The 12,486-nt window shown below is 43.9% G+C and overlaps 1 protein-coding gene across 1 annotated transcript; it reads right to left on the bottom strand.

Moving 5' to 3' along the window:
- Positions 1-215: 215 nt before the first annotated feature.
- On the bottom strand, positions 216-12,032 carry LOC146619364 (sushi domain-containing protein 6). The gene is made up of 5 exons (XM_085371295.1): positions 11,902-12,032; positions 7,450-7,556; positions 4,010-4,204; positions 1,186-1,318; positions 216-732 (listed from the first exon to the last, which is right to left on the bottom strand). The coding sequence occupies exons 2-5, from the start codon at positions 7,541-7,543 to the stop codon at positions 393-395; spliced, it is 762 nt and encodes a 253-aa protein (XP_085227421.1). The 5' UTR covers positions 7,544-7,556; positions 11,902-12,032; the 3' UTR covers positions 216-392.
- Between the last annotated feature and the right edge of the window lie 454 nt (positions 12,033-12,486).

The following is a 12,486-nucleotide window of genomic DNA, read 5'->3' as shown; positions in this document are numbered from 1 at the left end:
CCGCTGTCTGGTAAAAGCCTTCCTGTTTTCACACTCTCAGGATTTCACAAGACAGCGATGATACCGCACAACACACCCCCTCCCTGTGTCACATACATTTGCTATACAATCAACGTTTATACAAACACACTATACAATCAACGTTTCAGCTATAAATGCACTTCAGTCCTCTTCATTCGGGTCTTTTTTGACCCAACAACTGGCCAATCAGAGCTTATCGTCTAAAATACCATGTGATAGGTCCTGATGCTGGTGAGCCAACCAGGAAAAGTGCGGGCAGTACAGGAGTCTGCCGTGAGCCCCTGTTTTTATGTTTTTTTGAGCAGTTATCTGCAGAGTGAACACTGCACCTGTCAAAATCATAAACTACTTCTGAGTCTCTCCGTCCGTCATCATGTGTCCTTATCGTCTGAAAGTGCAACGCGGAGCTGCAGGACGTCCCCGTCATTCATCCTGTCTCTGGCATGTGGCGACTGGACCTCTTCGTAAGGCGGTGGAGGGTTGTCAGGGCTTTGGCCCGATAGGAGCGGGCAGTGGCTGCCGTCTGACTGGCTGCTCGGGGAAGACTGCTGACAGCCCGGGGCCTCCTGAGCCAGGAGGAGCTGCGTGGGCCCGGGAGCTGAGCAGGCAGGGATGCGCTGCCCCCAGCTGCCGTACACCGCCTCCTCATAGGAGGGAAGGGAAACTGGAAGCCCGTCCACCATCAGGTCCAGCTGGTCTGAGGAGCGACGGCTGCAGGGAGGAAGGAAAAGTAAGAGGTTAATGCTCAGATGACAAATGAAGTGCTCCTGACCTCTGACCTGAAACTACAGCACTGAATATAAAGTAACTAAAGTTCAGCCTGTGTTTCCAGCTCCCCACACTCAGACAAGGCAGCACGTGATGCTAACACACATTTCAGTATCAGTATTTATCAGTAACCAGAATGGATACTACTAACCCTCTTGCCTTACTACAAGGTGGAGTTGACCTAATTAAGAAGTTATTTATTATAATAATAAGAACATGTGGCAACAGCTTTGATAGGCTGATAACACTCAGAGTGTTTGAAGTGGTGTCTGTCCTGTACAGCTATTAGTTTATTTATATCATGTGCATATAAATACACATAAGATGTCACACCTGTAAAAATAGGTGCTCAGAAACAAATACATGGATAAAAAGTCAATAGACGTTTCTTCTTACCTTTGTGATTGACAGGGGTAGAGCCGGGACTTGAGGACCAGGCAGGCGGTGGTGGTGAGCAGGAAGATGGACACACCCACTGCAGTCGTGGCCATGCTGGGCATTGAGTCGTCGGGTTTTGGGATAGGATTGCCTGAGGAAGAAAAAGACAGACATTACAGATGCTGAAAATACCAAAACCTTCACATTTTGTTGCCTTTTCCTGACTTTGTGTGTGTGTGCACACTGAACATCTTGGGCCATTTTGGGTGTGGTCGCATTTATGCATGAGACCATGCATATGCAGCAGAGCCACCAGAACATTCTGCAGCAGGTTTGAACTTAACAGGATTGTTTTCAGCAGAACAGGCTTCCAAAACTAAAATCCAGGTTCTTTGAGGAGATCTGATTATTTCCAAAATTGTGCCTGAATGCCAGATGTGCATTTGGTGTTTTTGTCACCACAATAAGACAGGTAAACTGAACCTAAATGCATAACCCTGGGAAAGGTTGTGTGTTCTGAGTAGAAGCTCTGAGCAGAAATTAATTATCTATCTCAAGATCTTTGCGAGAGGAGAGATTTTCAAGCCGTGTGGTTTGTTTGTGCCCGTGACAACACGGCAGCAGCTTTCCATGAGACTGACAGCATCAGAGAGGAAATGTTTAATGGTTATTATGGTGGCTTTGCCCGCTTCCTCTTTCTGCACTTTGACTTCCTGTTGCAGCACATTCGACTGAATGGCGACAGAGGAAGTTGGAACTGGTCTGAGGAAAGTAAAGCTGCTACTTCCTCTGTAGAGTGTGTCTGTGTTCACCTCTTAAGTAGGTCATAAGATAAAGACGATAAAGCTGCTGCGTCTGCTGTTTCTGCATAATTGATGCATTTAACTTACATCGGTACTGAATTATCTACATTTTGTGTCAGTGTAGAAAACATTGGGGATGATTTTCAGGTTCATGCGCAGCCCTGTGCACAAAAACAAAACTAAAAGTCCTTTTGTTTTGCATAGTTATTCAGCAAAGCAGTGAAATGTGTATTCAGACTCTTTACTGCGGTAAAGTTAAGATTCTGAGCATCAAAATATAGTTAAAAAGTACTTAAAATAAAAGTCATTGTGCAGAATCACACATCATTGAAATGTGAAATAATATAAATTTAAAAAAAAGGAAAAGGAAGTAGAGATTTGAAGTTTCAATACAAGCCCAATAAAAGTGTACTTCAGCAGAATCTAAGAGTAAATATATCGGGTCACACTGCAGCACTGGCGGCATTGTGAGACTAAGAGTACAACAGTTCAGTGGCACTGCTGGTGGGTGTTGATTCTTGTGAATGAATAATGTGGTTTCCAGCAATAATGTAGCCACAAACATGAAAGTTTACACATTAACAGAAAACTACGACAGAGCCTCGTTCCCCCCCCCCTTGTTGTTGTTTCAGAAGTTAATGAAATGGGTGTTTTGGTAAGTGTGTGGTGTATGGGGCACCAACATGTGGCCAAAACTAAGATGTCTCTTAACACATAATGTAAATACTGTACATTTTCTAAAAGAAATCTATGCTCGTTGGTTCCATTTTATGAGCTTTCCATTATAATATTATCTTTAAAAAGATGTTGAATTTAATACATTTATATTAGTCTAGTTATAACTACCTATTCGTGAATATTGAGAAGCACAGTCATCCACAAGTGTGTTATTTAATTATTTTTAAGGGATACATCTGCAGTGGCACATGCACAGTCTCACTAGATTGTTAATGCTTAACTTAGTGTGTTATGATCATAGTTTTCTTTTATTCTGCTGAGACTTTGAGTCTTGCGGCCGTGTGATGCTGCTGTCAGTGTTTCATTGACCAAGAGCGCTGGTTTAGCTTTAACTCCTGGAGTGGTTACTGAGTCCTAGTCCGTGCTTGTGTCCAGGGTTGTTATCAGGCTGTCATCCAGTTCCTCATGAAACCAGTGTTTCTGAAACTGTGCGGTGTATGGGGCACGTGATCTCGGCTATCTGTTTTAAATATTGTAAAATCTGGGAAATTTGAGTTCATAATTTGCTGAACGCGTGGTATGCTGTATTGATTTCATGTGACTCAAGCTCTTTGAGTACTGCACACTTTAAAAAGCCACGCAAGTACAATTTGTTTTCTTAATCATTTTCAATAGTGCCATAAAGTCAGCGGCTGTAAATTAAAAGAAAAAATGTAACAGTGGCTGATACTCATTGGTATTAATGATGAGATGGAAATTAGATGAAGATGATGAGATGAAGCTTCATATTACTTTCTTCATATCGGAAATTAGCATTAACACATATTTGTATGCTGTCGACAAGTACTTGGTACACACGCTATCTACTTCCTGAATGCTTAAAACAAGAAATGAGCGGTGACTAAAATGACTAACCAGCCTTTAGACTGGCTGGGCTGACGGGGAGATGAGTCACAGGTAGATTATAAACTTAAGTAATAATCTCTAAGCAACGCTGTGATGCTCGCTACTGCTGGGAAATGTTAAGAGTTGTCTAAGAAAATCTTATTATTAAAGAAGGAAAGTTTCATATCATACGACTTCTAAACGGAGTAACTCCAGAAGCCTCAGAGGCGATTGGATGGCTCGAATCGAAACTAACAACCTGCTGACAATATGCATGAGCAAAACTCGTAAGCATGGAAACTGAAACTGGCTTATCAGCTCCATTAAACACATCTAAGAGTGTGAGTTTAATGTACCACTGCTCTTTGCACTTAACAAAACACACAAACATCAACACCACGCCCTGATCACTTTGCTGGAGCGCAAACAAAAACACAACACGCTATAACTCTGACTGGAGGCCGTCAAACACTCACCTTTCATGGGGATGCAGGCAGATATGGGAGGACCCCACTTCCCGTTGCGGCACCTGGACAGTGTGGTCCTCATCTGGTATCCTGATTCACAGAAGAGGCGGATGGTGGTCTTGTGAGGGAAGCCTTGGCACGGGGAGGGATCGCAGCGAAAACCTCCATATTCTGGCACCAGAGGGTGAGTGCAGTTCATTTTGCCTGCAGAAAAACAAAACAGTGATGAGAAGGGGCCATGTTTCTCCAAGCACCAGACCTCCTCGACACCTCCTAAGTTAGACATTCGGCCATATCCAGCTGAGAGTAGATGGCCACTTGGGAGCATCTCAGTGCAGCTCCAGAAGAGCTGAAGGAGGTGGGTCCTGAGAGGAAGCTCTGGACATCCATTGTTAGACTACGGTCCTGTGGCCCTAGACCTGGACATTTGTTCAGGATCCATCACTGTTGCTGGATATTGTTTATGTTCTCCCTCGGCCCTCCTCCATTTTTGCAGCACTCCTCCATGTGCGTTTGTTTGCTTTTGGCTTTAAAGAACAGGATAAACATTGTGGAGGTGTTTTTCTCACTCCTTCCTTCCACCAGCTGCCATCAGCTGAAACTAAGAGAGATTTAGCTCTGTTTGGATTGAGGAGGGTTTTTTTCCCCCCCATTACATAAATATTCAGGGGGGGTTTTATATCTCCTGTAGGCTTGCATTGCTTTAGAGTTATTTCCACAGTGTCCTTTGGTTTCACAGTGCTAGCCAATGATTTTGCAGCTTTCTGCCCCCTTTGTATTTGCACTGTTCTTAAATGTGTCATTGTGCAAACACTTGTGTGGTTCACTGAATTTATGGATAATGAAAGAGGACCTGCATGCATCCTTTGTCTGGATTTTAAATAACTAAACAAAAAAAGAAACCAAAGGGCAATAAGTCGGCCTGGAGTGCAAGTTGCTATTCCAACACACTCGAAGAAGATAAGCATGCAGGCGAGGTTTCATGGTGAGGGGTGATGGATGAAGAGTGCAACACAAGCTGTGTCCACATGAAAGCACAGCGAGGGGATATTATTACAGCAAACAAGAGCTGATATGTGGCTAAAAGGCTCCACAGAGATGTGGTTCCGTTTTTTTTTAATGATCTTTATTTACTCGCCCACAGCAGGCAGCTTTACCAGAAACCCAGCTGTGTTCCCAACTTCCTCTATTTCTTCATCTTTCACCTTAAAAACGTATGTCTGCAGAATTATGGTTTCCTCCACCTCTTCAGCGTTAACGTGCTGAGAGTAGGGCAAGTGTGAAGCTGAGAGCGCAAAATGACACCTGAATGAATAAAGTAAGACACTTTCAAGGGATTTCACTCGCCTTCTAAAATCAAAGAAACAGATATTTAGACGCATCTGAGCCACAAAGTTGCACTGCAGCGTTACGAAACGCAGCTGGTTCCTATACGAGCTAAAGAGCGTGACAAGACGGTTCTTATTAGGACAGGAGGAGCCAGACAGCTAGTTTCAAACCTCCAAAACAGACTGAACACAGTGACCTGAAGAGAAACTGCAGACATCCTGCCTAAAGTTCATGTAGTGTTTCAAAATCAGTCATGGTAAAGGTGTCATATAAGTGTGTTTCAGTCCAAACTGCTGCAGAGGCTTTATGTGGCCTTTTCAGTGAATTTTTTTTTTTTTTTTTTTTAAATAAGGGTGACTTTTTAATCTTGTAGTGTTTGTGTGGCTTTAATAAATATCATGTTAAATTTCTCTTCAGGTAAGATCAGGTGGAAATCTGAATTTCCAAATAAAGTTATCTTTTAAAAACTTTCACTAAAAAGTGGTTTCCAGTTTCACTCCTGCTGGTACACATAAGGTGAGCTGAATAAAATAGGATTATATCAGTTTATTTAACCGCTTATGCAACTCAAGCCGGGGTCGCCATGCGTCTGTGTTTGGAGCTCTTTGGTTGCAGAAGGATTGTGGGAATTGAAGCAATACAAAGACACAGGGTTTTACGACATTCGTGAGAATAATCGGCAACTCCCAACTCGTCATTTCTCAAATACCAGGGTTCCTGTTGTGAAGAGACAAGCTTTAAACCAAGCCCAGTCTTTGGGCAAAACAAAAAAAGTCCTGCAAAAACAGGACTGTGACCTGTCAGGTACCGATAGAGCTGCGGCTGGAACAACTGACGCTCAATGATGCCTTTTGCATGAAGGGGAAACACAGGAGGCGCCTGACAAAGCTGCATTATGATGTGTCAGGCTGAGGGCTCCCTGGTTCATAGAGCGCTTTGAAACAGTCCAGAATAAATGGGGCTCGGTGGAGCTCTGGCCCATCTTCTTCCATATTTTTAATCAAATTTATTGAGGCAACAGATTTACATGTCTGTGAATTTCAGGGACATCACAGCACCGTCATCAAACTGACCAATCAGCACGCTTTAGATCAAGGATGTCAAACTCACTTTACATCAAAGGCCACACACACATACCCACTTTGATCTTAAGTGGGCAGTAAAAATTCCCTTTCGGTCACGGTAAAGTGGTTTAACTGCACATTTATCTCAGCATAAGAAATGTGCAAAAGTTCTGGTTTCTCATTGCTTTTAATTATAAAGTTGAAAGTTTTGTTAATTCAAATAAAAATAATGGGAATTTGTTTGTTGTTTTTTGCTTTTGTTTGTTTTTTCTGTTTTTTTGTTTGTTTTTTTGTTTAGTTGGGCAGCAGGCTGCCAATTATTTGTTGTTTTAAGGGTTGGGGTGGGAACAAGATTGAAATTTTGGAATATTCTGAAGCATTTTGTGTTATTGTATACATTGTATTGGAACCTTTGTCTAATAAAAAGACTTTTGAAAGAAAAATAATGGGAATTTTCTGTCATTTAAATGTTGATCCATCACTTCATTACTTTGGTGTAGTATGAATGTTGGGGGGGAGGTGTTTATCAGTAGGACAAGCCAAAAAAAAAAAAAAAAAAAAATCTGAAAAAAAGTTAAGTCATTACATGTTTCAATGTCCAATTCTGGTCCCTGGGCCTTATGTTTGACACCACTGCTTTAGATGAACATTTATGTGCAAAGTGAACTGGCCTGCATGCACACTACTCATAACAGTTGTGAAAACTAAACTCTGATGTGTGAAGCAGGCAGAAATAATCACTTTCTGTTTAGGTTCTTCACCCCTCGTATCTTTTGGATCATCTGAGAGCAATTTCTGTCATAAAGGGGTTAAGAGGAAGTGGCAGAGCTGACACTGGCAATCTTTTTCCCTATTTCTTCTTTCAGTCCAAAATGTAAAACCACCACGATGAGATGAATGAGCACTTTGTTAGTTCTCTAATATTCAAACACTGAATCAAAGTGTGCGTCATTTCTCTGCCATCAGCTCAGAGTTTTTGCTTGAGTTCTTTCAAAAAGGTTGAGTGGAGATTGCTGTGTGTTTTAAAAGCGACCCTGTTGGGGTCAGAGGTCGTACCTGCAATGAGGAGTGGTGAGGAGGCCAGCAGGAAGAGTCCACAGACCAGACTGACGGGTCCACACGGCCATGGAGAGAGGACTGAGGCCGACATCAAACCGGACTTCCTGGTGACACAACAGAGAGTCAGAGGAGGAGAAAGCACACACAAACATGCCAGCGGCCATCTTCACACACACACACACACACACACACACACACACACACACACACGGGGGTAACGGACGGTCACCAGGAAGAAGTCCCCCCACCTGCCAAAACCTTTCTGATTAAAACGACACCCCAGCTGTGAACGCAAACACCTTCACCCTGCTTTTGTCAGCTGTGAACCAGCCTGTCCGCCTTATTTTTCAGAGAACACCTACAGAGCGAGCCAGCTGTTGTCTTCATCCACACCTGTCAGCTGCTGATCACCACCACACCCTCTGCTCACCAAGTAGCTGCAGCTGCAGCGACAAAGAACCTCGCTCTGATTTTTAAGCACAAAACATAAGATTTAAAGCCCCACGTCCTCCCCTCTGTCTGCAGCATAAAACCTGCCATTTTCAGCCACATTTAACTCAGAAAGCTGCTTTTAAAATGCAGAGAAGCAACAATGATGAAGATGTTTAAGATTATAACCCACCAGGATCTTTGTCTAATGTTTGGAAGTACTGGGGAGTTTCTCCAGCCTCTGAAGGAGGTTTGAGAGCCAACGGAGTAACTGAATAATCGTGTAGCATCTGTTTGTCACTTTGTCACAAAGCAGCGTCAGCCACACGTTATATCACAGCTCTGTGTTAAAATGCCAAACAGTCACACACTTTTATTTGCTTCTACTGGAAATGCAGCAAAGTAACAGTAAAACGTGGATTTTGCTGATGATGGCTGAGCAGAAGTTTTCTGCAAAAATAATCAGATAAAAATTCGCCCACCAGCTTTTCAGACCTTCTGTTTGTGAGGTACAGCCAATCAGAAGAAAGTTTGACTGCTTGTTTCAGTCAGAGGAGGAACTGAGGATCTGCACTGATGCTCAGTACAGTTCAAATAAAGATTATTTTGGACTCAGAATCATGCAGAGCTACTCTAAAAGAGACACACACCCTACTTTATTTCACCATCTTCCCATCAAACCTTTAACCAAGACAGCACGGCCTGACTTCAACCTTTCAGGTGATCCATTCTGAAACTACCACCTCCCACTGTTTACGGTTTCAACAGTGGCCATATCGACCACCGCCGCCGTCTGACGGCGCCGATACAAAACTTTCTTCACGCCGAAACCGAAAGCAATCGCCACAGCAACCAAACCTTTATCTCCAAATCACTAACATTGCACGCACACACTTCCTGAGATAAACTGGTTCCAGACCTCTGCCGGAGCCCAAATGGCAGCATGTGTGAAAAGGTGCGTGTAGGTGTACTTTGCCCTCTTTCATTTGTGTTCGGTGCTTTCATGTCGACAGAGATGCCAGTCATCTCTGGAGCAGCCGGGGGAGGACCCACTGCCTCAGCGAGCCAGCCAGGCTTAGATGCGCGCACACACACACACACACACACACTACAGATTAACACACTGAAACACACACACACACATTCACACCATCTCCATCTTCTGTGACCACAACCTGTGTGGGAGGTCTGCATCTTAGTCATCATGGATCTGTGTGATATTAGAACTTGTGCTGTAATGTTTGTGAAGTTAGAAAAAGCCTGGAGGCAACAAGGCTGCCGTGACAACAGAGTGATAAAATAAAACCAGCCTCATCAGGCCTTCCTGTCTCGCTACAAAGCCCTGAAACGACAGCCAGGCTTCGCTCGGTTTGGCAAACTTTGCGTTTGAAGATGTGAAGCATCAACGCAGACTCGATCAGAATCGTTCTGGAGAGGCTTAAATGTCAGATTTCCTGCCGACTTCAGGCTGCGCCGGTGCAGTCTGGGTGCTGAGGACTGGTGATATGACTGGCAGATGCTACAGGTGACTCCACACTGCAGGTGCAACAAAAATGCAGCTGCACAGTGAGAATAAGACAAAAGCAGAATAATTTCACAGAGAAAATAGTTCCTGGAGCTGGACTGTCCTCCCCCATCACCTACACCTCCCCTTCATGACTGAGGTGAAATGATTTCACCGTAACTCAGGGTGGCCACGCCTGTGTGTACACATTTCACCTTCTTTATCTCATATTAGAGTAGCATTTGCTCTTGTTTAGCTCGCTCTTTCTTGGAAATATTTTCTGGCGCACAGGACCTGATGTTTTTTCCCCCCCCATGTTTGCAGCCACAACATCGAGCTGTTTGGCACAAACAGAGGAAGCAGCTGGCGTGAGCACAGGTGAGAAGGGGACTGCAACCTTGAGGGAGCCTCGCGGTCTCGTACAACATGACGCAGACAGTAAAGATAAGGGGGAAAACAAAAGCGTGAGTTATGGAAGTTATCAACAGTAGTTTGTAGAAGGTGGTGCTAAGCCACATCTGAGAGCCTGGTGGATGAGTAGCCGTGAAGAAGAGTCCTCCTGTGAAAGCCTGAACTTTGCTCTTTTTGCTCCAGTGTGAACGTGAGAAACGAGCAGGCAGATGGAGGATATAACACTTAATGTCAGGGTATGATTATTACCGCTTTTAATTAAGAACTGACTCCAGTTTTTAACCACAAGTTAGAGTCAACATGTGAGCTCCATCTCAGATATCATAAGATAGCATGTGATTAAACCTGTGTTTGGGGTCAGGCTCCAAAATCCGTCTTTTCAGCTGACCATGCGGTAGGAAATTATTCCTCACTTATGTTTTGAGACAACAACAAAAAAAAAAAGAAAGAAAAAAAACCCATCAGTGATGAAACAACAAACAAAGAAACAGAAACCTGGCCTCTGTGTACACAATGCACAGCAGCACTCTGTGGAAGTGCTGATGCTGCATTACTGAGCCGATGGCAGGGATGCAGCAAGCATGCCACCCTGCAGCTGCTGCTCCCGTGTGCACCAATATTTATTTGAGACACACGAACGCATCTCAGTGCAGGAGGGAAACAGGAATATCATGTGTGCTTCACTTAACTGAGACATAAATTAATAGAGAAAAACATGGAAAGCAGGATCATTTCGCGCTTAAACGCACCGTCAGAATTGCTGCCTGGTTTCTATATTATGTTTATAAATAGATGTATACATATGCAGGTTTTACAGTGTGTCGTGTTTTGCATGTATGTTGTATCGCTCTATATTTTTTACTGGTCTAATCGTGTGTGCCGCGGCTAAGGGAGCTGCAGATCGAGACTAAAATGTGGTGAAAGTTCAAAGCTAAATTAGCACTGGAGATCCTTCCTGATGATCTCAGATCTCTTTGTGGAAATGATTTTATCCATAAAGTGTTTCCTGTTCAGTGAGTCAGATGTAAGATACTAAAGGTCATAAAATCTGCCAGAAATTAGCCACGCACTAATATTATGGCAGTAAAACCGCTTTGGTCTGATATTACAGGTTCATTTAACCGCTCAATCAGCCAGATCTGACAGGAACTTTCATATTAGCTCATCCACCACAGTCCAGATCCTTCCTTCAGGTTTTTACAATTAACATGTTTTGACTCATACTTTCTCTCATTTTGCTATGATTTTTAGTTGATTAATGTTGAATAATGTGGAAATCGGCCCAGCTACGCCTTCAGATTGCTTCTTTTATCATTCAACAAGCAGCATAAAAACAAAGGAAAGCAGAAAATAACTCAGAACAACTCATACACTGATTTTCCTTTATCCTGCCTCCTCAGTCCCTCAAGAGTCAAGACTCCTCGTTCACGCAAGCATAAAGAAATTAACGCATTACTTGAGGGTGATAACCTCATTACTCAAAGGCGTTTTTTGCTACATCTGAAGCTCGCATCATTTCCAATGTTCACGAAATGTGGCAGAGAAAAGCAGGAAAGTGCTTAAAGTCATATTTCATCTGTAGACCTACACTCTTACAGTGCAGAGCCCTGACAGCTTAAACCCATTCAAATTAACCCTTGAAGAGGCTTCAAGGACTCCTGGAAAGCCTTGAAACTAAAAGCCTGTCCTTAAAAGCTGCACAGCTCCTGTCGGATTACAGATTTCTGCGCACAAACACTGTTTGTTATGTAAAAATCTCCCCCGTTCCACCGCATCATCATCAGCATGACGGACCTGTTATTTTTAGGCCCTTCGGTCGTTTGTGAAGGAGCCGCTCTTCTGTCACCGCAACAATAATTCAATTACAGAAACCGAGCGCCCCTGCGCGATCTGCTGTGACCGCCGATGTTTGCTGTGTGTGGATCCAGCGACATCAGAAAAACACCCACACACCAGATCACAGTGGGAAGTCCTCGCTGTTCGTCTTTACACCTGCGTTATCCCGCCGTCACCGGGCAGGTAAGCGCAAAGCCCGACACCTCCTCGGTGTGAATGGAGCAATGGAAGGGAGTGAAAATGTCAAAAATAATATGAAAAAAGCTCACCTGAGGGCTGAGAGCGAGGCACGGCGGGGTGATCGTGCACCGGAGCGGCTGCAGGGCTGTCGAGGACTCCTGGTGTGCTTCCTCACCGGTTTCAGGGCGCGAACCGAGGGTCGATCAGACCTCCGCGACCAGCTGACGATCGCTGCTCCTGCACAGCAACAAGTGGGACCTTTTGGGCTGTTCTCCCCTCACTCATCGATCAGCTGTGTTTGACAGCGACACATAGGCCTCCCATTGGTTGCTGCTGCCTCCAAACACCGCCCACCTGCGCGCCTGCCGTCATATTCTGGAAACGCTCTCTTTAAGCCACAAACACACACACACACACACCCTTTAACGCTTTAGTTCCTCTTAGCACAATTAGGAAAAGGAAACTGTGGCCGGTTCCAAAATAAAAATAAACATATACAAAGAAACATTAAAATGAGCTGAAAAGCCGATGAAGTGACTTCCTGGAAGCACATTTAATTAAGCAGTGGGCTGAGCTGCTCGCAGTTATAATGAGCTGAGCCTGTTTAACATGTTTGTTAAACACAAAGCAGACTACAGCTCATAGTCAGGTAAGTCAAAAGCCGTGTTACTACA

This window comes from Diplotaxodon limnothrissa, linkage group LG14 (genome assembly GCF_057381915.1).
Source record: "Diplotaxodon limnothrissa isolate DT_005_m linkage group LG14, D_limnothrissa_male_GT1.1, whole genome shotgun sequence".
Lineage (NCBI taxonomy): Eukaryota > Metazoa > Chordata > Actinopteri > Cichliformes > Cichlidae > Diplotaxodon > Diplotaxodon limnothrissa.
The sequence above is the reverse complement of the archived record's forward strand: the minus strand, read 5'-3'. Positions and strand labels throughout refer to the sequence as shown.

Excerpts from the sequence above, each read along its gene's own strand:
- LOC146619364 (XM_085371295.1), bottom strand. The coding sequence starts at position 7,543 with ATGTCGGCCTCAGTCCTCTCTCCATGGCCGTGTGGACCCGTCAGTCTG. Across the intron at positions 4,205-7,449 it reads CTCACCACTCCTCATTGCAG|GCAAAATGAACTGCACTCAC; the intron begins GTACGACCTCTG and ends GTTTTTCTGCAG. Across the intron at positions 1,319-4,009 it reads TGCCTGCATCCCCATGAAAG|GCAATCCTATCCCAAAACCC; the intron begins GTGAGTGTTTGA and ends TTTCTTCCTCAG.